Genomic DNA, 27,499 nt, shown 5'->3' on the forward strand with positions numbered 1-27,499 from the left:
CACTTTATTAAGAGGCTTTGCTCACAACATATAGTTTTTAAAAAATATTTTGTTCTGTGGTATTGGTTGTAATAGTCAACTCACCGACCACCCGTGGACAGATCCAGTGATTTCTGGGGTGAAGGAGTACTAGAATAAGAATTTGTTGATGTGCTGTTGTCGACACCAGATTTGGGAGAACCTAATGTGAAGGTAAAAATTTGAAATGAATCAAAAAGAGAGGGAAACATTTAATTGGTGAAATGACAACATGACATAACAGGTCTTTTTCCAGGGAAAATTGAGTCAGTGTGAGCAATGAAAATTAGTTTTTTTTTCAGTCAAAATGAGAACAATGTTTAATAAATTGAAGAAAATAAGATTCCTGAAGATTTTCTCTCAAGTTAGCAACTAACCAGAGGGCAACTATATATGTGACAGATGGATTGATTCAAACGAATAATAATTATATGAAAACTGTCTTTGCTCTGTTTAAAACTTGGGATCATAAAATATGATATATATATATATATATATATATATATATATATATATATATATATATATATATATATATATATATATATATATATATATATATATATATATATATATATATATATATATATATATATATATATATATATATATATATATATATATATATATATATATATATATATATATATATATATATATATATATATATATATATATATATATATATATATATATATATATATATATATATATATATATATATATATATATATATATATATATATATATATATATATATATATATATATACATACAGTAATTCTCCATTAATTAACACAAGCAAATATATTGTTGTGTTGATTTAAAGCCATTTTCAAGGCGGACTATGCCCGAAATACAACAGGACGGGCTTGACTTTCAGGATTAGCTTCGATGGCAATAGAAAAGAAGGAAGAAGAAAAGGAGGGTGGATATTGTATACAGTTAAAAAAAGATTTTTGATGAGTAACATATGGCTATATTCCTAAATAATATTTCAATTGTGGGCCCGATTCTGATATCTGAAAAGCTCCAGTGTTTGTATTTAATCACTAAATGCTGCTAGGAAATGTATTTTACCCCATTTCAGTGCAATTTTTGCCTTTTCGCGTATGGACGTATATTGACGTATTGACGTTCATCGCCGTCTTTTTGACGGGGAAATGATACTTCAGGCCTGGTTCTGATATCTGAAAAGATCCAGTGTTTGTATTTAAGCTCCAGTATTTGTATTTAATCAATAAATGCTGCTAGGAAGTGGATTTTACCCCATGTTTGTGCATTGATTTATTGATTATTTTTTGTGTCACAGCTGTAGCTGCAGTCGAGGTTTTATAGCCATAAAAAAGTTTATGAGGGTTGGATTGATTCGTTGAAGGCGCTATGAGAAAATGCACAGACCGCCACTGATAAATATATATACATACATATACACAAATATAAGATCAACGCGAGTGGTTAGCGCGTCATCCTCACAGCTCTGGGGTCCTGGGTTCAAATCCAGGTCCATCTGTGTGAAGTTTGCATGTTATCCCCGGCCGGGTCTGCGTGGGTTTCCTCCGGGTACTCCGGTTTCCTCCCACATTCCAAAATGCATGCATGGTAGGATGATTGGACACTCTAAATTGCTCCTAGGTATGGGTACGAGTGTGCATGGTTGTCCGTCCGTCTCCTTGTGCCCTGCGATCGGTTGTCCACCAATTCAGGGGGTACCCCGCCTCTGGCCCGGAGACAGCTGGGATAGGCTCCAGGGTGCTGGAGCCTATCCCAGCTGTCTTTCGGACACGAGGCAGGGGACAGCCTGAAGCCGTGGTAAGCCGATCACATGGCACGAGGAGACCGACAACCATTTACGCTCACATTCATACCTAGAGGCCCTTTAGAATGTCCAATTAGCCTAACATGTCTTTGGAAAGTGGGAGAAAACCCTCGGCTGCCAATCAAACTGCCACCGAGTGGGAATGGAACCTTGACTACCCGCACCAAATCCAGGCGCAATACCCACTGTATCAATGGGTGGCTACGTATCCTGAGACGAAAAGAAGTAGATGACAAAGTTTTCTCACAAACATAAATATAGTTTCTCCATTTAATATATTTAAGATTGTGTTCCTGCAATATTATTATTTCTACTGTGGCCATCATACTCAGTGTATTGGAAAAAAAATGACGTGTTCAAAAGCATTAGAATAAAGCCACTCCTTAGAAATTAGAACCTAAACGATCCATACACCTGTTAGGTGTGTCATCAGTGCATTTAAAAAAATGATTTGTTGTCAAGGAATGATTGAGAAACCTTTCCTCATTGCATAAATGTGTCCAATTAAAGTGTTGATACTTTTTCATTATGACTAGAAGCCGATTTGTAATAGAAAAAACAGCAAATTCCATTGAAGACTGAATACAAATACAGTAAATAAATAATGTCTATAAGTTTGCATATTGCACGTGTCAAAGTGGCGGCCCGGGGGCCAAATCTGGCCCGCCGCATCATTTTGTGTAGCCCGGGAAAGTAAATCATGAGTGCCGACTTTCTGTTTTAGGACTAAATTAAAATGAAGAGTATAGATGTATATTACATTTCCTGATTTTCCCCCTTTTAAATCAATAATTGTCATTTTTTAATCTATTTTTTCTGTTTTTAGTTCAAAAATCATTTTGTAAAATCTAAAAATATATATATAAAAAAGCTGAAATAAACATTGTTTTAGATCTACAAAAAACTGAATAATCAGGGATTTTAATCTATTTATAAAAAAATCTAAATATTATATCTAAAATGGTCTGGCCCTCATAAAATCGAGTTGACGTAAACGCGGCCCGTGGACCAACCCGTTTCTGACACCCCTGGCATGTTGTATATTCAGTTTGATGTTGAGTGAAAGTCAACAGAAAAATCAGATTATCAGAACTTCCGCTTTTCTCATTGTGCTGCAAAATCAACAAGCTTATCGACATATCTCTGACAAGGCATTTTGACAGGCCTCAATGCTTTTATGACTTTTACTGCCATTTTAATGCATGCCTGTCTCCTTGTGTATTATCACCATATAACCCCCTTGTAGGCATGTTCAATGCTGAGTAAAGTCCAAGTTCAAACTATTTAGTGTGGCTCAATGAAAATGGTAAATTCCCATTCACATTGCCATTATTCTAAGTTGTTGAGTGTGGGAATAAAAGCAAGCTCAGGTTGAACATTCTACTTCTAATTATTTTGCTCAGTCTGATGAGTTGACACGTAACACTCATGATTGTGTTATTTTAACCCAACAGGTTACACAGGTTACATGGCAAACCTTTGTTCCATTTTGAGTACAGTCTGAATTCACAGTATATTATGACACAATATGGCTTCTGAAGTTAAAGCAAAAGTAAAGCAGATATAAATCTGCTACATCTACTATGAAGGCCGGGTTGAAACACACACTGGCTTATTAAAGAATAAAATCGCAGCCTGGCAGGAACCAGAAACCTATATAAACAACATCAGATGACTGTAATGTGTTTGGTTGCTGGTTAATGTCTTCATACTTCTTGAATGTGATATGGCTGTAAATAAATTCAGCACAAAAAACGACAGACATGGTCTCAAAAGACGTAAATACAACTACAAAAAAAACCTGTCAAAATATTTAGGTGCCTGTTTTCTTTTTTAAACATGTTTGATTGATCTTTTTTTATGGTGGGAAAAAGTCCCTACAATGTATTTTTAATATTGCTGTAGTGATCCATAAATAGGACGACCCGGCGACTGAACTGTTACCGCGTCGGCCTCACAGTCCTGGGATCTTATGATGGCTGAAGGAGCAAAGGTGACTACGTGGACTACATTCTGAGAAACACTGGCTGTTACAGCGCATTGAGACCACTGTAAATCTAGATTACTCAATATTTACTTACTTTCAGAGTTTTCAGAGGCAGCCATTCTCTTCCTCCTCATTGAGCGGTAAAAGCGTGAGTTTCTGCGAATGGGCTCTCTGGTCAGGCCCACCCTGGAATCATCATCATCATCATCATAGTCCTCCTCGTGGGTAGGTAGAACTGCACTGGTCGCATGCTTGTCAGGGCTTTCCTGGGTTTTAGTCCCCCACTTGCCCCGAAACAGAGCAGCCACAGACATGTTGAATTTGCAGTTTCACACGCCTTGATGTCAAGTTTTCTCAGAAAATTCCGCCAGAATTTGTGGAAAGCATGTGAAAATAATCCATCCTAATCAGCCAGAATCCAGAAGAAAATCCATCCTGAGAAATGCTTGTTTTCCTTCAATACATTCATTAAATAACTAAATACATATAAATCCCAAGCACAGGAGTGAATTGGAGTGCAAGAACCAAAATAAAAAGGTTGTTTCGATCCTCTCCAATGTGACTGTATATTCACTACGCTGGCAGCCAGTGGGACCAGAGTGCTTTGCTCATTTCTACCTAAGCCGTAATTATTGCATTTATGACTCGCTCTCCCTCTCCTGCTCTTTGTCCCTCCTCTCTTTGGCTCCGTCCTTCTTTCTACACCACCCTTTGACATGCTGACATTCCTAAACTCAACCTGGTCTGCCTGCCTGCTTCTTTGCCCTAAAATGCACTGTTGCAGAACAAGAAAAAAAGTCAACCGCTGGCAGATTACAGTGTAATGTAGCTTTATATTTTAGATTTCCTCCTCTGCCAAAAATACTTAAATTACACATGAAAAGCATGAGAAGGAAGAAATTACTAAAATAACTACTAGCTGGTAGTGCAAGTGATTTTGCTTGTGTAGAAATGTTTGCTGAGAACTACAAATAATGTTCCAGATCCTGTTGAGCCAAAGCCCAATAGAACAGAAACCCAAGACCTCACCCCCATCTAATCAAAGTTGTGGGCATTTCAATTCCATATTATATTGATGTACAGATTTATGGAAAACTTTAATTTAAGAAAATCTGCCCTGGTACAAGAAAAATATTTGTCAGTCTCATCGCATCTCATTTTCTGAACCGATTTATCCTCTCTAGGGTCGTAGGGTTGGTGGAGCCTCTGCCAGCTGACGTCGGGCCAGAGGCAGGGGACACCTTGGATTGGTGGCCAGCCAATCAGAGGGTAAAAGGAGACAAACAACCACACTCATTCCAAAAGGGCAATTTAGGGTGTCCAATTAATCTATCAAGCATGTCTTTTGAACATAGGGGCGAACCCAGAGAAAAACCATACACTACACGCTAACTGGAGAGCCACCAGTCTGCCCAATTTATAAGTCAAAAACTATTTTTACATATTAGTTTGATAGAGGCAGATTTAAATCAGGTAAGCTTGATTGTCTTCTAGAGGCAGGTTTTAGTATATTTTTTACGGTCGTCATTATAGTTTAGTACAGTGGTACCTCGACTTACGACCGTAATCCGTTCCGAGACTGTGATTGTATGACAAGCATATCGTAACTCAAGCGGACGTTTCCCATTGAAATGAATTGAAAACAAATTAATTCGTTCCAACCCTCTGAAAAAACACCAAAAACAGGATATTGGAAAATAGGTTTTATTTCTTCTAATTCGACATATATTGACAAAGTAATAAATAACAAGTGGTTTGATAGTAATAAAATGTGTTTAATAGATGTAAAATTAGACACATTTGGCGGAGGGGAGAGTCAATAACACACGGAGGAGGAAGCTGTTCGGGGGGACTTTATCCACGGCAACAACACACTCGTAAACGAACAAACGCATTTCAATTAACTTGGATAACTATACGTATACAGACACTCGACCTTTAATGTAACTTCTCACATAAATGAATTCTGATTTTGTTTTAATCTTTTTTTCTACGGGTTGACCACACCCGGCCGTTTTGCCTGAGTCTTCAAAACGAACGCATCAAGCGTTGTTCGGAACTTGCCTCCCCTTTGAAATTTTTCGAAAATGACGCACACAAATATCATCACAATACGCGTAATTCAAGCTTCAGAATTAGCGCGCCACATCACTTGTAGGTCTCGTGAAGGCACGCGTGTTCTCAGCATTGTACACTAGTAACGGCTTACTTTTACAGTCACCACTCGTATTAGCACACAACGCTAGCGTTAAGCGGTCCTTCATGGGTTTGTGTCCCGGTAATGCCTTCTGCTCTGCCACGATGAATGTCCGCCTGGGCATCTTTTTCCGAAAAAGACCAGTTTCATCGCAGTCGAAAACTTGCTGGGGGATGTAACTTTCCTCGGCAATAATCAAGGCAAATGTGTTGATGCGTCCTTCTGATTAAGGATGGTGGAAATGGTTGACGTATTCCTCTCTTATTGCATAGCGAGCTCAGTAACACGTACCCCACTCATTTTTCAATTATTTCGCGTTTCGTGTCCATTGTCAACGCCTTTTCTTTTTTGGCGGGTGGGGAAATGCAGAGTCCACCCAGTGGTCGTAGAAATATTTCATACACGAAAGAGATGCAAAAAAGACAGTGCCATGGCCACCTGGTTTGGCCGCATCACGAAATTTTGATCGTATCTCGGGCGAATTATTCGATCGGAATTTTCGTCGTAAGAAGAATGTCGTATGTCGAAGCGGTCGTATCACAAGGTTCGACTGTAATTCATTTTCCGATCATTGGTGGCCAGCAAATCACAGTGCACGAGGTTGGCGGACAATCATACACACTCACACTCATTCCTTAGAACAATTTAGAGAGCGTTCACCCAGCCTTCACTGCATGTTTTTGTTACGTTGGTGTAAAGCGGACAACCAGAAAAAAAGGACTCACAAACTCCACAAACTCTGAGGCCGACACGCCAACCACTCTTCCAACGGTCCGCCGTCATTTTTATATGGAAAATTTGTAAGTTGGTTTACAATGACTTTTATTCTGAAAGAGACCAACCAGAAGTCACTACATGCACACGAAAACCACGTTTGTGGTTCCAGTGCTATTAGCTATTTTGCTAAAAGACACCGAAATGGCTGGGAGCAGACTTGAAAGGATAGGAACCGTCTTTACGAGGTAAGAATTTGTTTGATCTTAATCATCCATGTGCTTTGGTACCCGAATATAGTGTGAACTTACATTGCGTTGTGCTCGTTTTAGCGTTAGCCTTATATGAGATGATTTGCGTTGTGCTCGGTTTAGAATTAGCCTTAAATGGAATGAATAAGATGCAATAAAATAAAAATGGCAGTATTTTTTGCCATGAGCAAAAATTTCTCTATGTACCTCCAATCAGATACTGTGTAAAAACTGCCTTTATACTGATAACCAGATTTAATACTAATGTAAACAGGGACCTTCTGAAGGTTATAGATAAATGCTACATTTGACGCATCAGTAGGTCACGACATAGACGTGCGACAAAAGAACAGCATTCTTGGAGTACTGTGTTTTACATAAAGACACGTAAAATACGAAAAACTTTTCCGCCACACTTGTCCAAATGTTCACCATGTCCTTTGAAGTCCCCAACCTGATGGTGTTCCTCTAATTTATTATGTATAGTAGGGAACCAACTTGACATATTAGTTAATTGCTCCCCTTAATATTTATTGCAATTCCATATATTATGCGATAATAACGTACCTGTCAACCTCGGCCAATTGCTCTCCCTTTTAATGATTGCACCCCCCGCCCCCCGTTAAGCGATAATAAACTGTACAAACACAACGCCGCATATATTTACTCGCATAGGGCGCATTTAAGTCTAACATTTCCCGCCAAGTGGACATAGTGCCCAAATAGTTGGTGTGCTTTTTGTATGCACTAAATTGCAAGATTTTGTAGATGTATGATGCTGACAACTTGACTGTCTGGGTGGATGCATTGTTTTTACTGATGCGTTATATTTACAGTGTCGTGAAAAAGTAATTGCCCCTTTATGGATTTCTGTTCTTTTCCCATATTTATCAAACCCACTTTAGTATTATCTCATCTCATATTATGAATCGGTTTATCCCCACTAGGGTTGCGGGGGGTGCTGGAGCCTTTCCCAGTTCACTTTGCGACTCTGCGATATAACAAGCGCACCCGCCTGAAACCCCCCATACCACCCCCACGACCACCCCCACGCCGATGACCTCACGTAGCGAACAGTACTGTGCCACGTGATGACATAACGGCTATTTATTGATCCAGGGGAGTTGAATGTTTTAAATATTATTATGCGCACAAAACTTGCTATACTCTTTTTTCACGAGTAGATGTTGGCAAAGTAACATTTACTATTTGTTGGTTATTTTCTATTTTTCAGTAAGAGAACAACTATTACTGCGTCAATTAATTCCTTATGATATTGGCCCTAATAATGTGCTTTTGATTCATACAGTATTTCAGAAATACCCCGTGTGATGATTTTTCCTTCAAAGTAACACATTTGTACTCCCTATTAAAACCATTAAAATGGAGGTGAAAATTGTGAGTCATAGGGCAGCTTGCATGCGAGAAATTGTAAAAGTCAAAAATTTTAAGGGTGCGGCTTATGTGAGTAAATACGGTATAGGTTTGGGGTAGTTATGGGGATTTTCGAACTGGTTATAATAAATTAAAGCTTTAATATGTGAAATACGTCTCTACTTTAGTTATACAAACTAGTCCTTACATTTCGTGAAAAAAGGTAACAGTACAGTCTTCAAAACATTCTTGTAAACGAATAAGTCACATTTCTATGTCTTTTTTTCAATAACAGAGTTCGGGATCTAATGCGCTCTGGAGTGATAACAGAAACAGAGAAACCAATCTGGTATGATGTGTATGAAGCTTTTCCCCCTAAACGGCAACCACTATATATAAAGCCTCATACAAAATCCAAGGTCAAGAAGCCAGACCTGGTCCCAGAAATTTTCTACGTAGAAGATAAAGTTAGAGCGTAAGTAAGTTTGTATAATTCGGCATGTCAGTCTTCTAACATGAAATCCCTCTTCTTCTTCTTTACATCTCCTGTCTTGCGCTTGCGAGTTTCAGTGTGGATTTTGAGATTTTTTTTAAATATTTGGTATCTAAAAAAATGCGATGTACTTGAGGCACGAATGTTGAAGCCGCAAAGTGGTGAAGAATCACTGTATAGTGTCTATGTGACATTTTATTCCTTTCAGATATAATGTAGAAGGTATCGTATTCTTTACTCATTGTCTGTCTGATTTCAGGAAATTTTATGACGAATATGGAATGGGTCCTCGGCCTTTTGATCTTTCTAAATCAAACTTTGTATCTACTTGTCAAAGGTATGTTTTGGATTTTCCCATCTAAGTTTCAAGTCATGTTAAATGGTAGATTTTTGTGAGAGATTGTGACCACAATATTTTTTCTACATTAGGTTTGTAGACAAGTATGCAGAGTTAAAGAGCCAATCAGAGATGGAGAAGTCTGTTCTGTTTGAGGAGACTGCAAAGGCTTTACTTTCAGAGGGTGTCACACTTAGAAGGAGAGGAGCATCCGCAGTAAGTAGTCATTTAGAGGGGTCCATTCCTCTTTCCTTAATTTTTTACCTATTTTCTTGTAAATTTCAATCAATTTGTACTTTTTACCAAAAAAATAAAAATGCAGTCTTACACTTCACGGATACTCTTAATACTCAATTCTCCTCCTCAATTGTGTTTTGTAATGTTTCACAATAGATTATGTGCAGTAGATTTGGGTCAAAATATCCCAATCGGTCGGTCCGCCTTGTCTGCGCAAAATTCTACTTTTGCATGCCCCGGAGTGCTTGAGTGACTGTTTTTATTTTTTTTGCTGGTACGTTTCTTATTGCGATCAACCCAGTGGACGTTCACCTTAAAAATAGCCTCCCCGCGCATTCCAAGCATTACGGTAAATCTGACTTCTGACTTTTAACCCTCAAAACCACTCTCAATACTCAAAGAAACAGCATATTAGAGCTATACAGAGGAAATGCCTGATGTGAATGAAAACAGAATGCGGGTGTGAACGCTTGGAAAATGGACTGAAGCCATGAATTGAACACAATTTAACAGCTTTGCTAACGGATTGCTAGTCGATTGATAACCGATTGCTAACGGATGGCCGACATAGTAGTTCAGGCGGGTAGCATCGGCCGAGTTACGTGACCATTTGGAATGAATTGTCGATGTCAAAGAATTGGGAGTGATGAATGGCGCGAGTTACAATGAATTGTGAATGGCTGCGCTCAAGTAATCGGCCAGCACTGTTGTTCGAGCTTTTGCCAAAGCTGTAATCAAGTTCCCGGAATACACAACTCTGACTGACAGTGAAGCCTAGCATGCTAAAAGCCCAACTTTTTATATCAGAGTGTATCTTTTACCTTATTAAAACATTATCAAACTTAGTTTTGCTCGTGCCGTCTTTAAAAAAAACACGCTAGCGGGTAGCATGACATATGCTAGCGCAGGGGTGGCCAACCAGTCAGAGACCAAGAGCCACATTTTTTACTGTGTTACCGCAAAGAGCCACATCACACACATACCTTTGCTCAGCCAGATTTATTGTAAATGTCACACACCAGCAAAGTAATGACATAAATTGACTCCTACAGTACTAACAGCACTATTATCAACAATGAACATTGTGTGCACTGTCTCACACAGACAAACTCTCAGTTCAACCAAGTCCACAAACAAAAATATAATAATTTACAATAGCGTTTTTCTTTTACTATGCATGTTACTTAGTGGGACTTCTAGCATAAAATCAGAGCCTATTTTTGCGCAACTTTCACTCCTTATGAGCTGTCATTTATTATGAATGGCTTTTAACTAGCGCGCCCACCACGTGGGTGTACACCTCGCTCTCCTATTGGCTGCTCCCGGCTGAGCACTCTCGCCTTGGTCTGCCTCGCAGGGGGTGTGGCTTTTTCAGCCGACGCTCGATCTTTGGGATACTTTTTGTGTGCGCGACGCCGTTCATTGTCGCTTCTGGTTCACGGGAGCTCTCCCCTTCTGTTAAAAACGTTTACTCAAACGACCTTGCTCCTACTGGGAAACTTTGAGGTATTTTCATCCCAAGCACATGCGCATTGGACGAAAATACCGTATTGAACTCAAGCGAAGCGCACACGCAAATAAAAATAAAACACAAATACAAACTTTGATATGGACGTATGAGCCGCATGAAACCGGGCAAAAAGCCGCATGCGGCTCGGGAGCCGCGGGTTGGCCACCCCTGTGCTAGCGGATAGCCAATCATACGCTAGTGGCTAGCATAACATAGGTCCGCTAGTGGCTAGCATAACATAGGTTCGCTAGCGGCTAGCATGACATATGCTAGCGTATAGCCAATCATACGCTAGTGGCTAGCATAACATAGGTTCGCTAGTGGCTAGCATAACATAGGTTCGCTAGCGGCTAGCATAACATAGGTTCGCTAGCGGCTAGCATAACATAGGTTCACTAGAGGCTAGCATAACATAGGTTCGCTAGCGGCTAGCCTAACATACGTTAGCCTAGTTTCATGCTAGCGCCTTTTCAAACAAAGCTTCCTATGTATTGACAAAAACAGAAAATATACCCGGAAATGAGACTGCGCCCTATCACACGTTTCATAGGTATGAAAATACGATACATTTAAAGTTCATGTTACCAGTGCCTTGCCATCAAGTTTCTCTCTCTCTCCTGTCCTTTATCTCGTCTGCATTTAGACACCACTGTCTGGACTGAATAATGTCACATTTAATATAATTGAAGATCATAACGTAAGGTATTTGTTACTTTGTGAGTACGTAGTAAATTAGAACATATAAAAAGATGTTCCTTCATTGTAATATCCTGTTTTTTGTGTTTTTTTTCGGATAGTGAATTAATTTGAATTTAGTTCATTCCTCTGTGAAAAATTTATTTGAGATACAAGTAAACCGTCATCGCGATCTCAGTCCTGGAACGCATTAAGCCGGTATCTCAAGGTATTACTGTATATAGATAGAAAAGAAACAAACTACATTGTGCTGTATTCTTTTATTAAGATCGCTATATTACAGGAGAGAAGAGTTCAGAGAGCAGCTGCTACCCCAAACATCTCCCTTCCTTATGTTCCTCACTCTTTCGCATAAATTATCATTTTTTATGGTGTTGTTCTTAGAACATTTTGTGTAGAGGTCTTTACTACTGCGATGTCATAAGTTGACGATTACAGACTGTGACATATTTCAACAAGTTGCTTAACAAATACTACTATCTTAAAACCAGACAATCCAATATCTATTTATTAAAATTGTGTAATGCATAAAAATGACCCGTGAAACCGCTTGCTTGACGGTGTGTTTGTTTTGCTTTCCATTTTGCAGGTCTCAGCCGAGTCCAGGGATCCAGTGTTGGTGCTGAATTTAGCAGACATTTTGGCAGATCAGCAGTCAGCTGGTGATGACAGCAAGCAAGAGCCAGAAGAGCATACGATACACACTCCATTGTAGTAGAACTTTGATTCTTTTTTTCCTATCCGGAAGCAACCAAAGGCTTCATTCGTACACAAAAAGGAATTGTAAGACAGAATAGAAATTCTTGACTTTTTGCATGAAACGTATAACCAAAGAAATGCTCAGTACAAGAATCACAGCCAATGTATCTGCTTCTTATTAATTTATTGGCTGCCTATATATTTTGGTTTTGTAGAGCCTAATTTTTGCTGTGCGAGATTCCAAAAGCCAGTACAGTGTAGAGATTTAGTGTATTGTAAAACAAAATGGAGAATAAATTGATATTTACACCAGAAAAAGGACCATCTGTGAGAATGTCTTATTCAATTTTTAAATTAATTAAAGTGCAACTCTTATTCTCATTCTCTTAAACTTATCTGAGGTCAGCAGCTTCAGCAGGGAAGCCCAGACTTCCCTCTTTGTCTAGCTCTTACGGGAAGAGCGGGGGAAATTGTCTCTCTAGCACGTCCTAGGTCGGCCTCGTGTCCTCCTTTTGGTGGGAGGTGTCTGAGCCAACTCATCGGACTCCTCATCTGGAAGTGCTGCCGCACTGATCCGGTGTCCTTACTACCCACTGTTATGATGCTCAGCTTTCTCTGATGTCGCATGGTGGATCAAAATTTCCTTGAACCCACCTAGAGGTTGTTGTCCATGGCCTCACCAAACTCCTGCCAAGACCAGGTTTTTGGGGAGATAATCAGATTTCCTAGTAACCTCGAAAGTAGCATCTGCCTAAAAATACATTTATATCGACGCTCTATGAAATTCTTTCATTCGTTTAAGATTAGGTCTGTACGTGTTAATGACATGTTTTTCATACTAAGTAAATGAAATTAAATTAGATACCTTTATTCATCCCATATTCAAGAAATGTCACTGTCACAGTAGCAAGAGGGTGATTTTACAGACGGTAAGATATGACAAAGACTTTCAGCTACTTCTTAAAAGGAACTTATCAAGGGTTGTTTGCTTTTGTCTTCCCTTCAAAATATACATAAATTCCTTAAAGGGCGACTGCAATAATAGGTGGTGTCTGAAAACCTTTTGGCGGTATTTGAACGTCAAGTTTCATGTGGGCCAGCCTGTGATGGCCTAGATCAGGGGTGGGCAAACTTTTCGGCCCGGGGGCCAATTGAAAATTTGACAGATGGGCTGGGTCAGCACAAGATACGATACATATAAAAAACTGCATCCGTTAACAGTAAATATGAAACATAAACTGAAAAAAGGACTAAAGTATTAACATACTCATCACTCATCGTTAAATTAAAAAGTATAAAGTACAAAGAAAAGTCAAAAGGAATGTATTAAGAAATATTAAAATGTAATTTAAAAAGGATAGAGAGGCCTTTAGACACGAAAAGCAAATAAGAGTTGACAGAGCTACTGCCACTGACTTCCGCGTGACGGCGCCATTTAGGGAAAAAGAACATTATTTGGACAACGTCGGCAGGCCGGAATAAAAGGCACGGTGGGCCGTAGTTTGCCCATGTCTGCCCTAGATAAATGTCATGCAATAACTCGGAGTCGCGAGGGGAAGTAGCCGACGGCCATCTTAGATCAGTAATTTTCTGATTGGCCCTTTCGTAGCAAAGCTAAGATGAGCGATATTCTGCTGGAAAATATTATTTAACTTGCCAAAATCTTGACAGATTTCTAAACTGTGTAAGTTATAATAAACACTGTTAACATAGTACTGATCCAAAATGGATGTTGGGAGAAAATATAGTTTTTTTTTTACAGTTACCGCATCTCTGATATTTCTGAAATACTTTTTCTATGTGTTAGTAATTGCATGCTACATTTAAAATAATGTTATGTTTATTGAATGTTACTGACACAAAATGGCCAATAAGGGATTAAGGTCTCGTTCAGCGCATAACGTGTATTACGCATCTAGCGTCTTTATGTGTGAAATCTAGGATGGCTTCTAAATTAATGTCAACAGGAAATGAGAGGAGCGTCCTTGTAGATGTTACAATTATCGTAAACCTTCTAAGTTCGGATCCCCATGTAAAGCAATGCCGACATTAATGAGATGACACATATTGGACACAAAGAGCAGGTTGATAGCGTGAAGGTAATCTCGTTTGCCAATTCACATTTTAAAAACCTACTTATAGCTATAAAGGCGCGTACCCTATCTTAATTCGATCAATGTATTCTGAGATTTTTTCCCTATTTCTATTGTAAGTGTTGTCGTGTTTATCCGCCGAATTTATTGTGTTTAACCACCTCGCAGGGTTCGTATGGGTCTTTTGGTTTTTAAGGCTTGAAAAATGAATTTTGCATAAAGTTCTTGAAAACGCGCGAAAGTGTTAGACGCAGTGTTCCCTAGAATCTCTGTCAAAAATATAAATTAGAAAAATAAGGATAATATAATGACTTAGTTTGTTCTGAAGTTGCTTTCCTTTGATGTAGCACGCCACATCGCCGCTCCTTAGGGTACATACAGTGCAGTATTGTTGCAAGGACGCGGGATTGACACACATGAACACAAATTACTTTGTATTGGTATATTGGCGCATATTGGCAAGATGAACGCGATAACATACCCGAACTACAAAATTGGCGCCTACCCGAGCAAACTCCAGCGGCGGGGGACACCTTTGATTGGAGGCAATTTAGAGTGTCCAATCAGCCTACCATGTATGTCTTCGGAAAACGGAGTACCCGGAGAAAACCCATCTAGACCCGGGGAGAAGATGCGAACTGGTGGACCAACCTGGATTCAAAACCCAGGTCCCCCACTGTGAGGCCGCCGGGCCGCCGTGAGAGAGTTTTCAATTCATTAAAAAAGAGATGAACTGCTGATAGGTTCACCCATAGGTATTCCCAAATTTACCTTTCAACAGAATAGGCATCTGACTCATAACCAGTGTCTTGCAAGAGAGAATCGACCCTGACTCGTCCTCGTCCTAAATCATTCTAATGAATCGAATCCTCTCCTGCCCATCTATTTTCACAAGAGTTAACAAGAAGCAAGCATCTATTCAAAACAATTGAAGGTCAGAAATCAAAACAATTGCAGGTCCTTTCGGCGGGCAAGCGGTATCGCCACCTGGTGCGGAGTCCAAGTCAAAACAACCTGGCTTGCGACCATGTTAGAAGTCGAGGTTTCAAAACAATTGGGAGTCCTCCCGAATCCGTGTGAGAGGTCGAGGTTTCTCAAAACAACTTTGATAAGTCCACCTGGATAGAGGAGCGACCTTCCCATTGTTTATCACGGTTACAAAAGAAGTGTCATTCTTGCAAGAAATGTAAAACAATGATCTTTCTAAATAAAGCAAAGCATTCCATAAAAAATATAATAATAATACCAATAATAACCCTAACAACCACGTACATCTCTCTCTTTTTGGTTCAGTGAATAATATTTTAATAATTGTATAATTCATTTTCTGTACTGCTTATCCTCCTCTGAAGGGTAGTGGGGGATGCTGGAGTTTATTTCACTCCACTTTGGTAGTTCTGGGTTTAACAAAAAAAAACTGTTTATGAATGTATACATGTGCAATTGACATATAATTTAGTGTCATAATTGGCTGTGTGATAGCCATTTTTCAAGTGTCCCTAACATCCAGAAACTGCGTTTATCCAGGTTTCCTGGCCCATGAATTATGTCTGCAACCTTTCAACAGCATATTATCACTACTCCAGCAGCCCTGCTTTTGGACACGCCCAGTTTGCCACAAAATGCTCACTGTTGCCAGAAACCCAACCAGTGAAAGGAATGTCCACCTTTCAGACTAAATTTCTTAAACCTCTTGGATTATAGAACATTTGAAAAGATGTTTACATTATTATGAGATTGCACCATATTTATGCCTAATTTGAAAGAAAATAAAGAAATAAATAGAAATATTGAGAACAAGTTTCAAGCTAACATTGGTTTTGAAAGAGCTTGGACTTGGCCATGAAAAAGGTGTATGTACTACTCACTACTCATTCTGAATTTTTCACATTTACTTCCAAAACAATGTTTTCATTTAAAGTATAAAATATTTAGTGCTTATTGTGTTGCATCTAATTTTACCTGCAGTAAACATGAGTGCGCCAGTGGGCATCGGAGACCAGCTCATCCTTGAGGAAGACTTTGATGAAAACTATATACCCAATGACCAAGGTACGCTTTGATTGAGAATTTTACTAACATACGAATCCTGTGATGATACGCAAAACATTAACAATAATGACATTTCATAATTTAATTCTATTATTTTAAATTCTCCCATTTATCAGACATCAGAAAGTATGCAAAGGAGATAGGCATTGATCTTGACAATGAGATGGATCTCATGTGGCTGGCCAGGGAGGGCTTTGTTGCTCCTCTTCCACCAGAATGGAAGCCTTGGTAAGTCAGTGTATGTCTTGTGCTAAACGTTACTTTTTTCAGTTTCAATGTTGGGTAATGTAACCTGGGGCTCCTAAGCCAATTCAACACATTTTTTATGAAGTATAACATTGAGTCCGATTCAAATAACCTTTTGACTGTACCATGACGATGTTTTCCTATTTCTGTCTGTACACTAACCTGGTTTAACACACGCTTCCTGTAGCTAGATGAATGTCAGGTTCATTAATAATTACCTTCGTCCGTAATTATCAATAACTGCAGGAAGACATCTTATTCAATTATTGACATTTAATTAAATAGAAATGGATACAACAGATAAAAGCCTCCGGAGGGGAGCGTTACAGCAAGTGTCACCTTACAACTTCCGAACGTCTCCTCGAATAGACGTTTTCGTACGCTTCTTATTGCCATGAATCAAAACAATTTACAGAGTTGTTGATCATTCCATCACGTATGAGTAAAAACAACATCTGGGACTACAATAACAATCAAAGTATTTTACCAATAACAAAAACAGGAGACTAGACTTAACAACATTTAGATTAGAGTAATTATACAACTTCCTTGACCTAAGAATCATATAATATAATCATAATCATATAATGGTTACAGAAAAACCCGAAGTGTATGGTTTCATAACGATAACAACATTCTTGTTATTGGCCGAATAGCCCTGGCCTCGTCACCAAGGGCCCACCAAATCTCAAGGACCTAGATTGGGTGGATTGTTTGTATAACCATCCTGGAACAGGCCGTCCAGGTTAAAGATGACTTGGCAATACTCGTGACCTCGCAACACTTTTGAAAACAGAAAGAGAATGATTTAACAAAGAAAGGAATTAATACAGAGAATAGAAAGAGAATGATTTAACAAAGAAATGAATTAATACGACTATTATAAAAGTAATACAGAATAAACCCAACAATGAAGTAAAACAATTAAGAACAGATGTCAGTACAATCCAATGCATGTCTCACCACTCTAAGACATTTTTTGTGGGAGGCGTGACTCGTAGAATTTAGGTAGGTATGTTCAAATTAATTTAATGGCGGGCAATGACTCCAACTAATCAACACAAGCCAAGACTTGGGTGATGACGTGATAATGATCTTTATGATCAAGACATTTTTTGTCAACAATAATGATAGAAAATTTCAATAAATTTAAACTGCATTTTTATCCTCCAAACACTGCAAAGAACAAGTGCACTGATGCAACATTATTTATTACTTTTCATAGTGTAAGGAGGGAGTTCTCTTATCTTAATTGCACATCTCATCTCATTTTCTAAACCGCTTTATCCTCATTAAGGTCGCAGAGGGTGCTGGAGACCATCCCAGCTGACTCCAAAGGCAGGGGACACCCTGAACCGGTGGCCAGCCATTTGCAGGTCACAAGGCGACGGACAACCATTCACTCTCACACTCATACCTAAGGGCAATTTAGAGTATCCTATCAGCCTACCATGCATGTTTTTGGAATGTGGGAGGAAACTGGAGTACCCGTAGGAAACCCATGCAGGCCCGGGGCAAACATACAAACTCGACACAGATGGACATGACCTGGATTTGAACCCAGGACCCCAGAGCTGTGAGGCCGACACGCTAATCACACGTGCCACGGGCTGCCTCATTGGACAACAGAACAACAAAAATACTTTTTAAAATTACAGTCATAATTGAATGAGGAAACTAATATATTTTTAAAGAAAAAAGATGTACAGACGCTCCTCTACTTACTAACATTTGAGTTACGAACAACGGTACATACGAACATGTCTGCGCATATGGCATATGTCAAAAAATGTTCGGAAAGGGATGCTGTAAGTTTGCTTTTGTATTGCGCGCCTTTTTCCAAGTAGTGCTTCTTTCCGCCGCTAATACCGACGCTTGGTGCTATGACCTCATGGAGTTGAAGGCTCAGCGTGTCGAGGAGGAGGAAGAAACGCCTGTCCCCATGAAGAAGAGATGAAACTCTTGGCTGAGGAGTTTTCACTCATAGATAAAGCCATCGCAATCTTTGAGCAGCAAGACCCAAATATTGAACGTTGCACAATGGTTGCAAATCAGTTGAATGATGCCGTACAGTGCTACCGCATCATTTATGATGAAAAAAAGAAGAAAACTGCAATCGTCGTTAGATCGCTTCTTTCGGCCAGTTTTGATGGCTTTCTGAGTGGACTTGTTTGTTCAGCCTTGTCTACAAGTTCTCAATGGGGTTTATGTCAGGACTTTGGGAAGGCCATTCGAAAACCTTTATTCTAGCCTGATTTAGCCATTTCATTACCACTTTTGATATGTGTTTAGGGTCATTGTCCTGTTGGAACACCCAACTGCGCTCAAGACCCAATCTTCGGGCTAATGACTAGGTTATCTTGAATAATTTGAAGGTAATCCTCCTCCTTCATTATGCCATTTACTCTCTGTAAAGCACCAGTTCCATCGTTGGCAAAATAGCCCCACAGCATAAAACCCCCAGGGTTCTTGACGGTATGCATGGTGTACTTATGGTTAAAGGCCTCACCTTTTCTCCTCTAAACATATAGCTGGGCAGTCTGGCCAAACAGCTTGAGTTTTGTTTCGTCTAACCACAGAACTTTCCTCCAGAAGGTCTTATCTTTGTCCATGTGATTAGCAGCAAACTTCAGTCGAGCCTTAAGGAGTCGCTTTTGGAGCAAGGGCTTCCTTCTTGCACGGCAGCCTATCAGTCCTATAGAGATGCAAAACACGCTTGACTGTAGACACTGACACATGTCTTCCAGCAGATTCTAATTATTGGCAGATCTACTTTTTGTTGATTCTCGGTTGCATCTTCACCCTCCTGACCAATTTTCTCTCAGCAGCGGGTGATAGCTTGCGTTTTCTTCCTGATCGTGGCAGTGACATGCACTTTATACCTATAAACAATATTTCTGCACTGTTGCTCTTGGGACCTGCAGCTGCATTGAAATGTCTCCAAGTGACTTTCCTGACTTGTTGAAGTCAATGATTCGCTTTTTCAGATCCATACTGAGCTCCTTTGACTTCCCCATTGTAGCGTTTGTGGGCGTTTGCAACCAATGAGCCCTATTTAAATGGCCTCAGAGAAGTCACCAGCTGTAGTCACTCATAATCACTCACAAGAAGTTCAGAGACCATGCTATGGAGCTTGTTTCACTGACAATTTTCTCACTCACCAAAATTGCTAATTTGTGTTTCTGTATATATATTTTTGACCCAGCAGATTTGATCACTTTTTCTGTTAACCCATAATAAAGTCATAAAAAAACAAAACTTCATTAATTTTTTTGTGACAAAAAAGAATCTATCAGAGAAAAATCAGAGTTGTAGAAATAACTGGAAACTCAAGAGGGTCATGACAACAACTAACAACTTGGACACTAAGCTTCTGGTAACCTTCTATAGAGCCACTGTGGAGAGCATCCTGGCATACTGCATTACAGTGTGGTACGCTGGAAGCACGGCAGCAGACAGAAATGCCATGCAGAGGGTGATCAAGGGGGGACACCGGTGGCCAGCCGATCGCAAGGAACGACGTGACACCTATTCACGCCCACATTCGTATCTAGGGGCAATCTAGAGTGTCCAATCAGCCTATCGTGCATGTTTTTGGAATGTGGTAGGAAACCGGAGTACCCGGAGTAAACCCACGCAGGACATGCATATTCCACACAGGTGGACTGACTTGAACTTGAACCCAGGACCCCAGAGCTGTGAGGCTGACGCGCTAATTACTTGCTCCACCGGGCCGCCCCGTTATGTTTATCCAACTTATTTACATTCTTTTTTGTAAATGGCCATATGAAATATTTCTTTTTGTGAGACTGAAAATAGTCTGCTTGCCAATGGTGATGATGTTTTCAGTTGATTACTTTATTAATTTCATATAGCACAGCAACTTTTGGTTTGAATGCAAATTTATAAAAATAGAGACTACTGTCAAAATTTCTGCAGGTTTTATTCTTTACTTATCATAGTGTAAGGATGAAGTTGTCTTATTTTCATGGCTCAACAGAACATCAAAAATACTTTTTCAAACTATCATATTTCATATTATTTTCTTATCAAGTAAAATAACAGTTACTTTCATATTTGAATAAGAAGGAAAGTTATTTATTTACTTATTCACAAGTTTGAAGTTTAAATTTGAAACAAAAAATGTGATAGTTATTGTGATAATTATCAATGTCCCCTGCTCATTATATTTATTGTGATAACGTTTTTTGTCATAACGCTCAGCTTCAATTCATATTGTAATTTTTGTGCCGTTTTGCATGCAGCCAAGATGGTACAGGAGACATCTACTACTACAACTTTTCCACTGGTGAATCAACTTGGGATCACCCCTGCGATGAACACTACCGACGACTTGTTGTCCAAGAACGTGAACGCATCCAACGGACCGCTACCGCGGGAAGTTCAGGCTCTAAGAAGAAGAAAGAAATGAAGGGGAAAAAAATTAAAAAGAAAAAGGATTCAGCTAAAAGTGGAGTGAGTTCAGAATTTTTTAAAAATAGATTATAGTATACTATAGTATTGGCATTGATGGCAGAGCTTTACTATTTACATTTATTTTACAAACTTAAAAAAATAGAAAAAAAATATTTAGCAACATTTCTGGATAATCATCTTGCTCTATTTTAAAACGATGACACGCACTTTTTTAACAAAGGAATGCCAACTATTCCGATTTGGCTGCATTTTGTTACATTCAATTTCTAAGTTACCTGTTTTGTCCACATCCAAAAGGATGCACATTGTTAACTTGGAGCCCTCAACTTCAATGCAATAATGTGATTGGGAGAGTGAATGAGAGACCACGTATCACATGATTTGCAATTTTTTTTAGTTTGATTTTGGAGATATCAACTTCCTAGATGTTCAACGCATTGTGCCACCTCTTGTGGAACTAAAAAAAACGACGTATGCAGTTGTCGGCAAGCCTACACAGTAAAATACTCATCAAAAGTGCCATCATTTTCGCTGCCGTACTGTGGGAGTTGGTCTTTTTTGTAAGCCACCGAGAATGGGAGTCATACAGTCACGAGTAAAGAAGGCAACATTCAGAGAGGAGCGGCACTTAATGGAGCAATAAATGATAGTTTCACTTGAATTATTCATTAAATTCAACAAACTGGAGTTGCCACAAACAAAAGTGATAGCACAAATAAGACCATGAAATACCATTTGTAGAACCCAGTTATTGTGATACTATAAAAAGAACAGTAATACCTTGAGATACAGGCTTAAGGTGTTACGGGACCGAGCTTGTATGGCAATTTACTCATATTTCCAATCAATTTTTCCCATAGAAAATAAATAATACAAATTAATCCGTTCCCATCCTCTGAAAAACACCCCAAAACAGTATATTACGATGGAAAAACATCTATATTTTCATTATATTATATTTTATATATTTCACAACCCATACACAAAGTAACAAATACCTATTTAGTGGCGATAACCTAGAAAAAGATGTTAATGTATTCCACCGCAGCTTTCATGTCAGAACTGAATGCTTGCTTCTCCATGCCTCAGAAAAGAGTGGATCCCAGTTTGTTTTTAAAATTATCGAACCAGCCACGACTCGCTTTGAAGGGTTGCTGTGGTTACTTTTTCAGATGCTTGCTTTGCTTTCAAGTCCTTGTTGACTCCTCTGGCTTTTTCTCAGATTGTCGACTCGATCACGCAATCTCCAGTTAAAAATGCAACCGGTGCTCTTAGATATCTTTACGCGAGGGAAATGTAGGGAGGAAGACAGCGATACTATTCTCATAAGCTGCCTCTCGCATACTTGGCCACCTGGATCGTCGCATCGGTAACCATCTCTTATGCTCTTATCTCACTTTTGTGTCGTATCTCACGGCAACATTTTTCTCGTATCTCAAATTTTTCGTATGTTGAGACACTCCTATCAAGTTATTACTGTATTTAAATTGTGTTTTGTCCTTTAAGCAGTTTTTTTGTTGTTGATGAAATGCAAGTGTTTTCTTCCTTCCTTCCTACAATATAAAATGTTCTGACCAAACTATCCGCCATGTTCCTGAAAGATGAGGCTCTCGCTTAGCATCACTGGACTAATTTTGTAATTCTTTCCTTGTACCTTGTAGGGAACAACATTGGGTTCGTTAGCAGCTCCAATTGGAATGCTGGCTCCTCTTGGAGGATTAGATGCTCGTGTCCTTGTTCCAATTTCAGGATCTGTTTTCTCACGCTCCCTTGGATCTGGAGGACTCGAACCCCTTAAAGTATCTTCGGGGCCACTTGGGGTATTCTTTTTCAATTAAATTATGTGCTTGACTTTTAAAACTATTGTACAGTGTTCCCTCGGTTATCGCGGTTAATGGGGACCGGGACCACCCGCGATAAGTGAATTTCCGCGAAGTAGGGATTCCCCTTCAAAAATGCTTAATTTGAATTTAATTTAAAAAAAAAAAAAATATATATATATATATATATATATATATATAGAGAGAGAGAGAGAGAGAGATATAGATATATATATATATATATATATATATATATATATATCTATATATCTCTCTCTCTCTCTCTCTCTCTCTATATATATATATATATATATATATATATATATATATATATATATATATATATATATATATATATATATATATATATATATATATATATATATATATATAGATATATAGATATATAGATATATAGATATATAGATATATAGATATATAGATATATAGATATTTATTTATTTATTTATTTATTTATTTATTTTAAATTTACCCCCCTGTATACAATACACCATATAGAATACGGGTAGAGAGAGGGAAATTCATGTTATAACAAAAAAAACTGTAAAATATGTTGTTTCAATGTAATATTTGTATTTTTTTTTTCCCCCAAAAAATCCGCGAAGCTCTGAGTCCGCGGTAGCTGAACCGCGAAATAGCGAGGGAACACTGTATAGTGAACAGATGTCAAACTCAAGGCTCCATGGTGACTGGCCCATTTTTTTCTTGCTCAAATACCCACATTTCTCATCTAATCTCTCATCTCATTTTTTGAATTGCTTTATAGTCATTAGGGCCACGGGGGTGCTGGAGCCTATCCCAGCTGATGGGAGGAGGGACGCCCTGAATCAGTGGCTAGCCGATCACAGGGCACAATGAGACGGACAACCATGCACACTCACACCCATACTTAAGGGCAATTTAGAGTGTCCAATCAGCCTACCATGCATGTTTTGGAATGTGGGAGGAAACCGTAGTACCTGGAGTAAACCCACGCAAGCCCAGGGAGAACACCACATAGGTAGACGTGACCTGGATTTGAACCCAGGACCCCAGAGCTGTGAGGCTGACACACTAACCACTCAACCCACCGGGCCACCCCATTTCTCATTTAAAAAAAAATGTTTCCAATTCCGCTTTAACAAAAAAAAATCTTGAAGAAAAGGTTAGAAATTGTAATAGTCCTCATTGCCAAACTATGTGAACGATATGGCACTACACAAATGAGTTTGACACTCTTGGTGTAGTGGAAACTTCCAATTAGAAAAATTTGAACAGAGTTGAATTCAGTCAAAAATTGATGGAAATTTTCACTTTTAAAAGCAAAAACAAATTGAGCATCCAAGCAATTTACATATTTTGTCATCACAAATTGGTGAATACGGCAACGTGTAAATATATGAACCATAGAACCAGATGTGGAATCTAAGTAATATGATGTAAATAAAGCAAAAAAGAAAAGTATTATTGTCATCATACACAGTTGGGCACATGCAATTGGTGGTGCTAATCTGAGCTTTTCAAAGTTTTCTCAGTAAAAAAGAAAACATAAATAGTAGTATAAAAGTATAAAAAGTCACATCCCGGATAGGTGAATTCTAAAATATTGCTCAGAATTCTAAAATATTGCACAGATTTCTAAGATATTGCACATTATTATTTGCGCACCCCGAAGTTATTGCACAGAAGGGATTGTGTGTCGTAATAACTCAAGTTCAGAGTCCTGATGACTGTGGGGAAAAAACTCCTTAAGTCTATTTGTCCGTCCTTTGTGAGACCTGTAGCGTCTGACAGAGGGCAGCAGCTGGGACAGGATGTGACTAGGGTCGTATCGGTCCCTGACAAGACTAGGTTTTGCTAATTTGCTATCAACCTTATCTACATCCATATGTCACATTGTGGCAACATTTTAGGCTGCACAATTAAATAATTTTCCATAGCCCCACTTTTTAGATTTGGTACCATTGGAAAGTCTCAAATTTCTTCTGTAGTAGATGACAAAACCTTTTGGGTTTATGTGCTTTTGGTGTTTTGTGTTGGTTTAGTCTTGGATCTTTCCCTGTATAACATGTCCCAATTGTCCATTCCCTTTCATCTGTTGTTGCCTCCCCTGTGTGTCTTAACCATCTGTTGCCTTGTGTGTCACCCACTTGTTCTCCAATTCTCGTTAACCCAGGTCTGTTTATTTAAGTCCCCTTTGTTTGTTCATTTTTGTTGTGTCCTTGTCGATGTCACGTCAATGTTAGGCGTGCGTCCAAGATGTGTTTTATTCTCTGGATTTTTGTTCAGTTTCGTATTTTTGAATTCCTTGCTTTTGTTGACATTTTGTTTTTGGTCTCTTTAATTTCAACCCTTTGAATATCACCGTTCCTGGCCACTGTGTTTTCCTGTGATTGGGTCCACCCCCCTGTTGCACACCTGCACTATGTGACAATAACAACTTAATTTTGTGTGAAGTGGTCAAGAGGTTATAAAATACACTGCACAAATGACACATTTGAACTACTGCTCATTATGCTTAATTTTAATTTTCCTTTTTGTCAGGCTCTCCATAGCAGCAGCGCAGCAAGTGTTTTAAGCTCTAAGAAGGAAGAAAAAGTCTATCTTTCCATGCCTGGCTTTGATGATGAAATCTTAGAAAATGAGGTAGAGCAGAGTGGTACCTCGAGATATGAGCTTAATTCGTTCCGGGTCTGAGCTCGTATGTTGATTTTCTTGTAACTTGAACAAACGTTTCCCATTGAAATGAACTAAAAACAAATTAATTTGTTCCAACCCTCTGAAAAAAACACCAAAAACAGGATATTGGATTGGAAAAAGTTTTATTTCTTCTAATTCGCCATCTATTAACAAACTAACACGAGTGGTTTAATATTACTAAGATGTGTTTGATAGTATAAGGATTATACGGATTTCGAAGAAGGGAGAAGGAAAGAGACGGACAGAGAGGGGGTGATGGGGGAGGTCGTAACGTAACATGAACAAATTTAAATGAACTTGGATTAGGATGCAGATACTCAAAAATAAGTTTAATCAAACCTAACACTAAACTTAATTCTTATTTTGTTTTACATTTTGATACCTTTCTTCTCCGGGTTGGCTCTTTTTACCCCACCACCACACTGACTTTCACATGCAATCTAGATGTTTGTTTTTGTATTCCCTTCAAAATATTCCCAAAATGATGCACACAAATGTCCTCACAATAGGATAACGCACGACCACTTGCCAACGAAAAGTGGCATATATAACTAGTATTAGCGATCGCCTCGCAATGACTAACGGGGAAAAAAGAGAGACATAGTGCCCATGATGTTCTTATGAGCAGCATCTCGCATCCGCTGTTTGCTCGTATATCGAAATTTGTCTCGTATCTAGAGATAATTATTTGTTCGGAATTGTACTCCTCTCTCGAATTGCTCGTACGTCGAGGTACCACAGTACAACTATTAGACATGTCTGTATGATGTACAAACATTTCCACTCAGTGGTTAATGGCATTTAACGCTTGAGATTATTCCATGATTATTATTATTATTTTTTTTTTTTAGTCAAGTCAGCGGTCTTCAGACCAGCAACTGATGAACCTCCACCTAAATCTTGATGACCTTGGAGGAGCCATAGCATATGAGGTATAGAGGAAACAGAAAAAGTAGTTTGAAGTTTATACTTGAGCCTATTGAATGCATTATCCAGAAATAATATCCCTTTGTTAAAAAAGTGACGAATATTTTTCCCATTCATTTTTTCACAACTATAAGGCGCACTTAAAAGTCTTAAATGATGATGTAAGTACATTGTAAAATGGCTAGGTAAAGTACAAACGAACTTGGTTTTGCCTCCGTTGCCTTTTTAAAAACGTGTTTTTAGCGTGTGGGTGTAGCGTGTATGTTTAAGATGGTGTATGTTTTGCCATGCCTGGCTGCGTCTTTTTAATGGTACGTCTTTTGTGAGTGTCAAATACAGAAATAGCACTCGTTACTGACACTGCGACTTAAAATGCGATGCGCCGTATAGTCGTGCAAATACGGTACACCCTAATTCAAGGGTGACGAACAAGTCAGGCATGAGGAGCCAACATTTTAAACCGAGATCAAAGAGCCACACCTTATGTCAGAAGTAGCATGATAAATCCAATCTGCAAATTCTTTTTTAAATACAATTTATTTGTTTTTAATGGGCCCTGAAAAATGTGAGTGTTTAAAGAGAATAAACATGAGAAAAAGGTTCAAAGAGGAAAAAAGCTACAGTATACACAAATTAATTTAAGAACCATAGAGCCTGGAACTGCAGTTCATCACCCCTGCTCTATTTTATGAATTACTCATAATCTCTTTCCCAAATGCATGGTTCAGGATAGTGACATCAGTGGTGCAGTCCGAGAAGAGGAAAGAACTGAACCAGAAATGCAGGAAATATCTGGTGGCCAGAGCTCTGAGCCCCCTTCACAACAGGTACACTAAAAGACAGAACCTGCTATACTGTTGTTTTGTTTCTTTTCGCATCATGGGGCTGAATG

General features: G+C 38.8%; 3 protein-coding genes across 5 annotated transcripts in view; 2 read left to right on the forward strand and 1 right to left on the reverse strand.

The window, feature by feature from the left end:
- Window positions 1-7,315, reverse strand: part of ngef (neuronal guanine nucleotide exchange factor) — a 24,092-nt gene extending 16,777 nt beyond the window's left edge. Inside the window, exons 1-3 of one of the 2 annotated variants that reach the window (XM_077722237.1) lie at window positions 6,747-7,315; window positions 3,919-4,227; window positions 85-181 (exon numbers count right to left, since the gene is read on the reverse strand). In XM_077722237.1, coding sequence (XP_077578363.1) covers window positions 85-181; window positions 3,919-4,138 — 317 coding nt within the window. In that variant the 5' untranslated portion in view covers window positions 4,139-4,227; window positions 6,747-7,315. Of the gene's footprint in view, window positions 1-84; window positions 182-3,918; window positions 4,435-6,746 lie in introns of those variants that run through there. The other variant, XM_077722236.1, reaches the window with a different exon arrangement.
- mrps23 (mitochondrial ribosomal protein S23) lies at window positions 5,669-12,653 on the forward strand. Its single transcript, XM_077722243.1, has 5 exons — window positions 5,669-6,983; window positions 8,656-8,835; window positions 9,113-9,190; window positions 9,283-9,406; window positions 12,223-12,653. The coding sequence occupies exons 1-5, from the start codon at window positions 6,877-6,879 to the stop codon at window positions 12,346-12,348; spliced, it is 615 nt and encodes a 204-aa protein (XP_077578369.1). The 5' UTR covers window positions 5,669-6,876; the 3' UTR covers window positions 12,349-12,653.
- Window positions 12,654-14,265: 1,612 nt separating this feature from the next.
- cep164 (centrosomal protein 164) overlaps window positions 14,266-27,499 on the forward strand; it is a 33,664-nt gene continuing 20,430 nt past the window's right edge. The window contains exons 1-8 of one of the 2 annotated variants that reach the window (XM_077722204.1): window positions 14,266-14,431; window positions 16,394-16,477; window positions 16,594-16,705; window positions 20,989-21,199; window positions 22,822-22,980; window positions 25,525-25,626; window positions 26,532-26,612; window positions 27,336-27,434. In XM_077722204.1, coding sequence (XP_077578330.1) covers window positions 16,399-16,477; window positions 16,594-16,705; window positions 20,989-21,199; window positions 22,822-22,980; window positions 25,525-25,626; window positions 26,532-26,612; window positions 27,336-27,434 — 843 coding nt within the window. In that variant the 5' untranslated portion in view covers window positions 14,266-14,431; window positions 16,394-16,398. Of the gene's footprint in view, window positions 14,432-16,393; window positions 16,478-16,593; window positions 16,706-20,988; window positions 21,200-22,821; window positions 22,981-25,524; window positions 25,627-26,531; window positions 26,613-27,311; window positions 27,435-27,499 lie in introns of those variants that run through there. The other variant, XM_077722203.1, reaches the window with a different exon arrangement.

The sequence above is a fragment of the Stigmatopora nigra genome, chromosome 8 (assembly GCF_051989575.1).
Source record: "Stigmatopora nigra isolate UIUO_SnigA chromosome 8, RoL_Snig_1.1, whole genome shotgun sequence".
In the NCBI taxonomy this organism is placed as follows: domain Eukaryota; kingdom Metazoa; phylum Chordata; class Actinopteri; order Syngnathiformes; family Syngnathidae; genus Stigmatopora; species Stigmatopora nigra.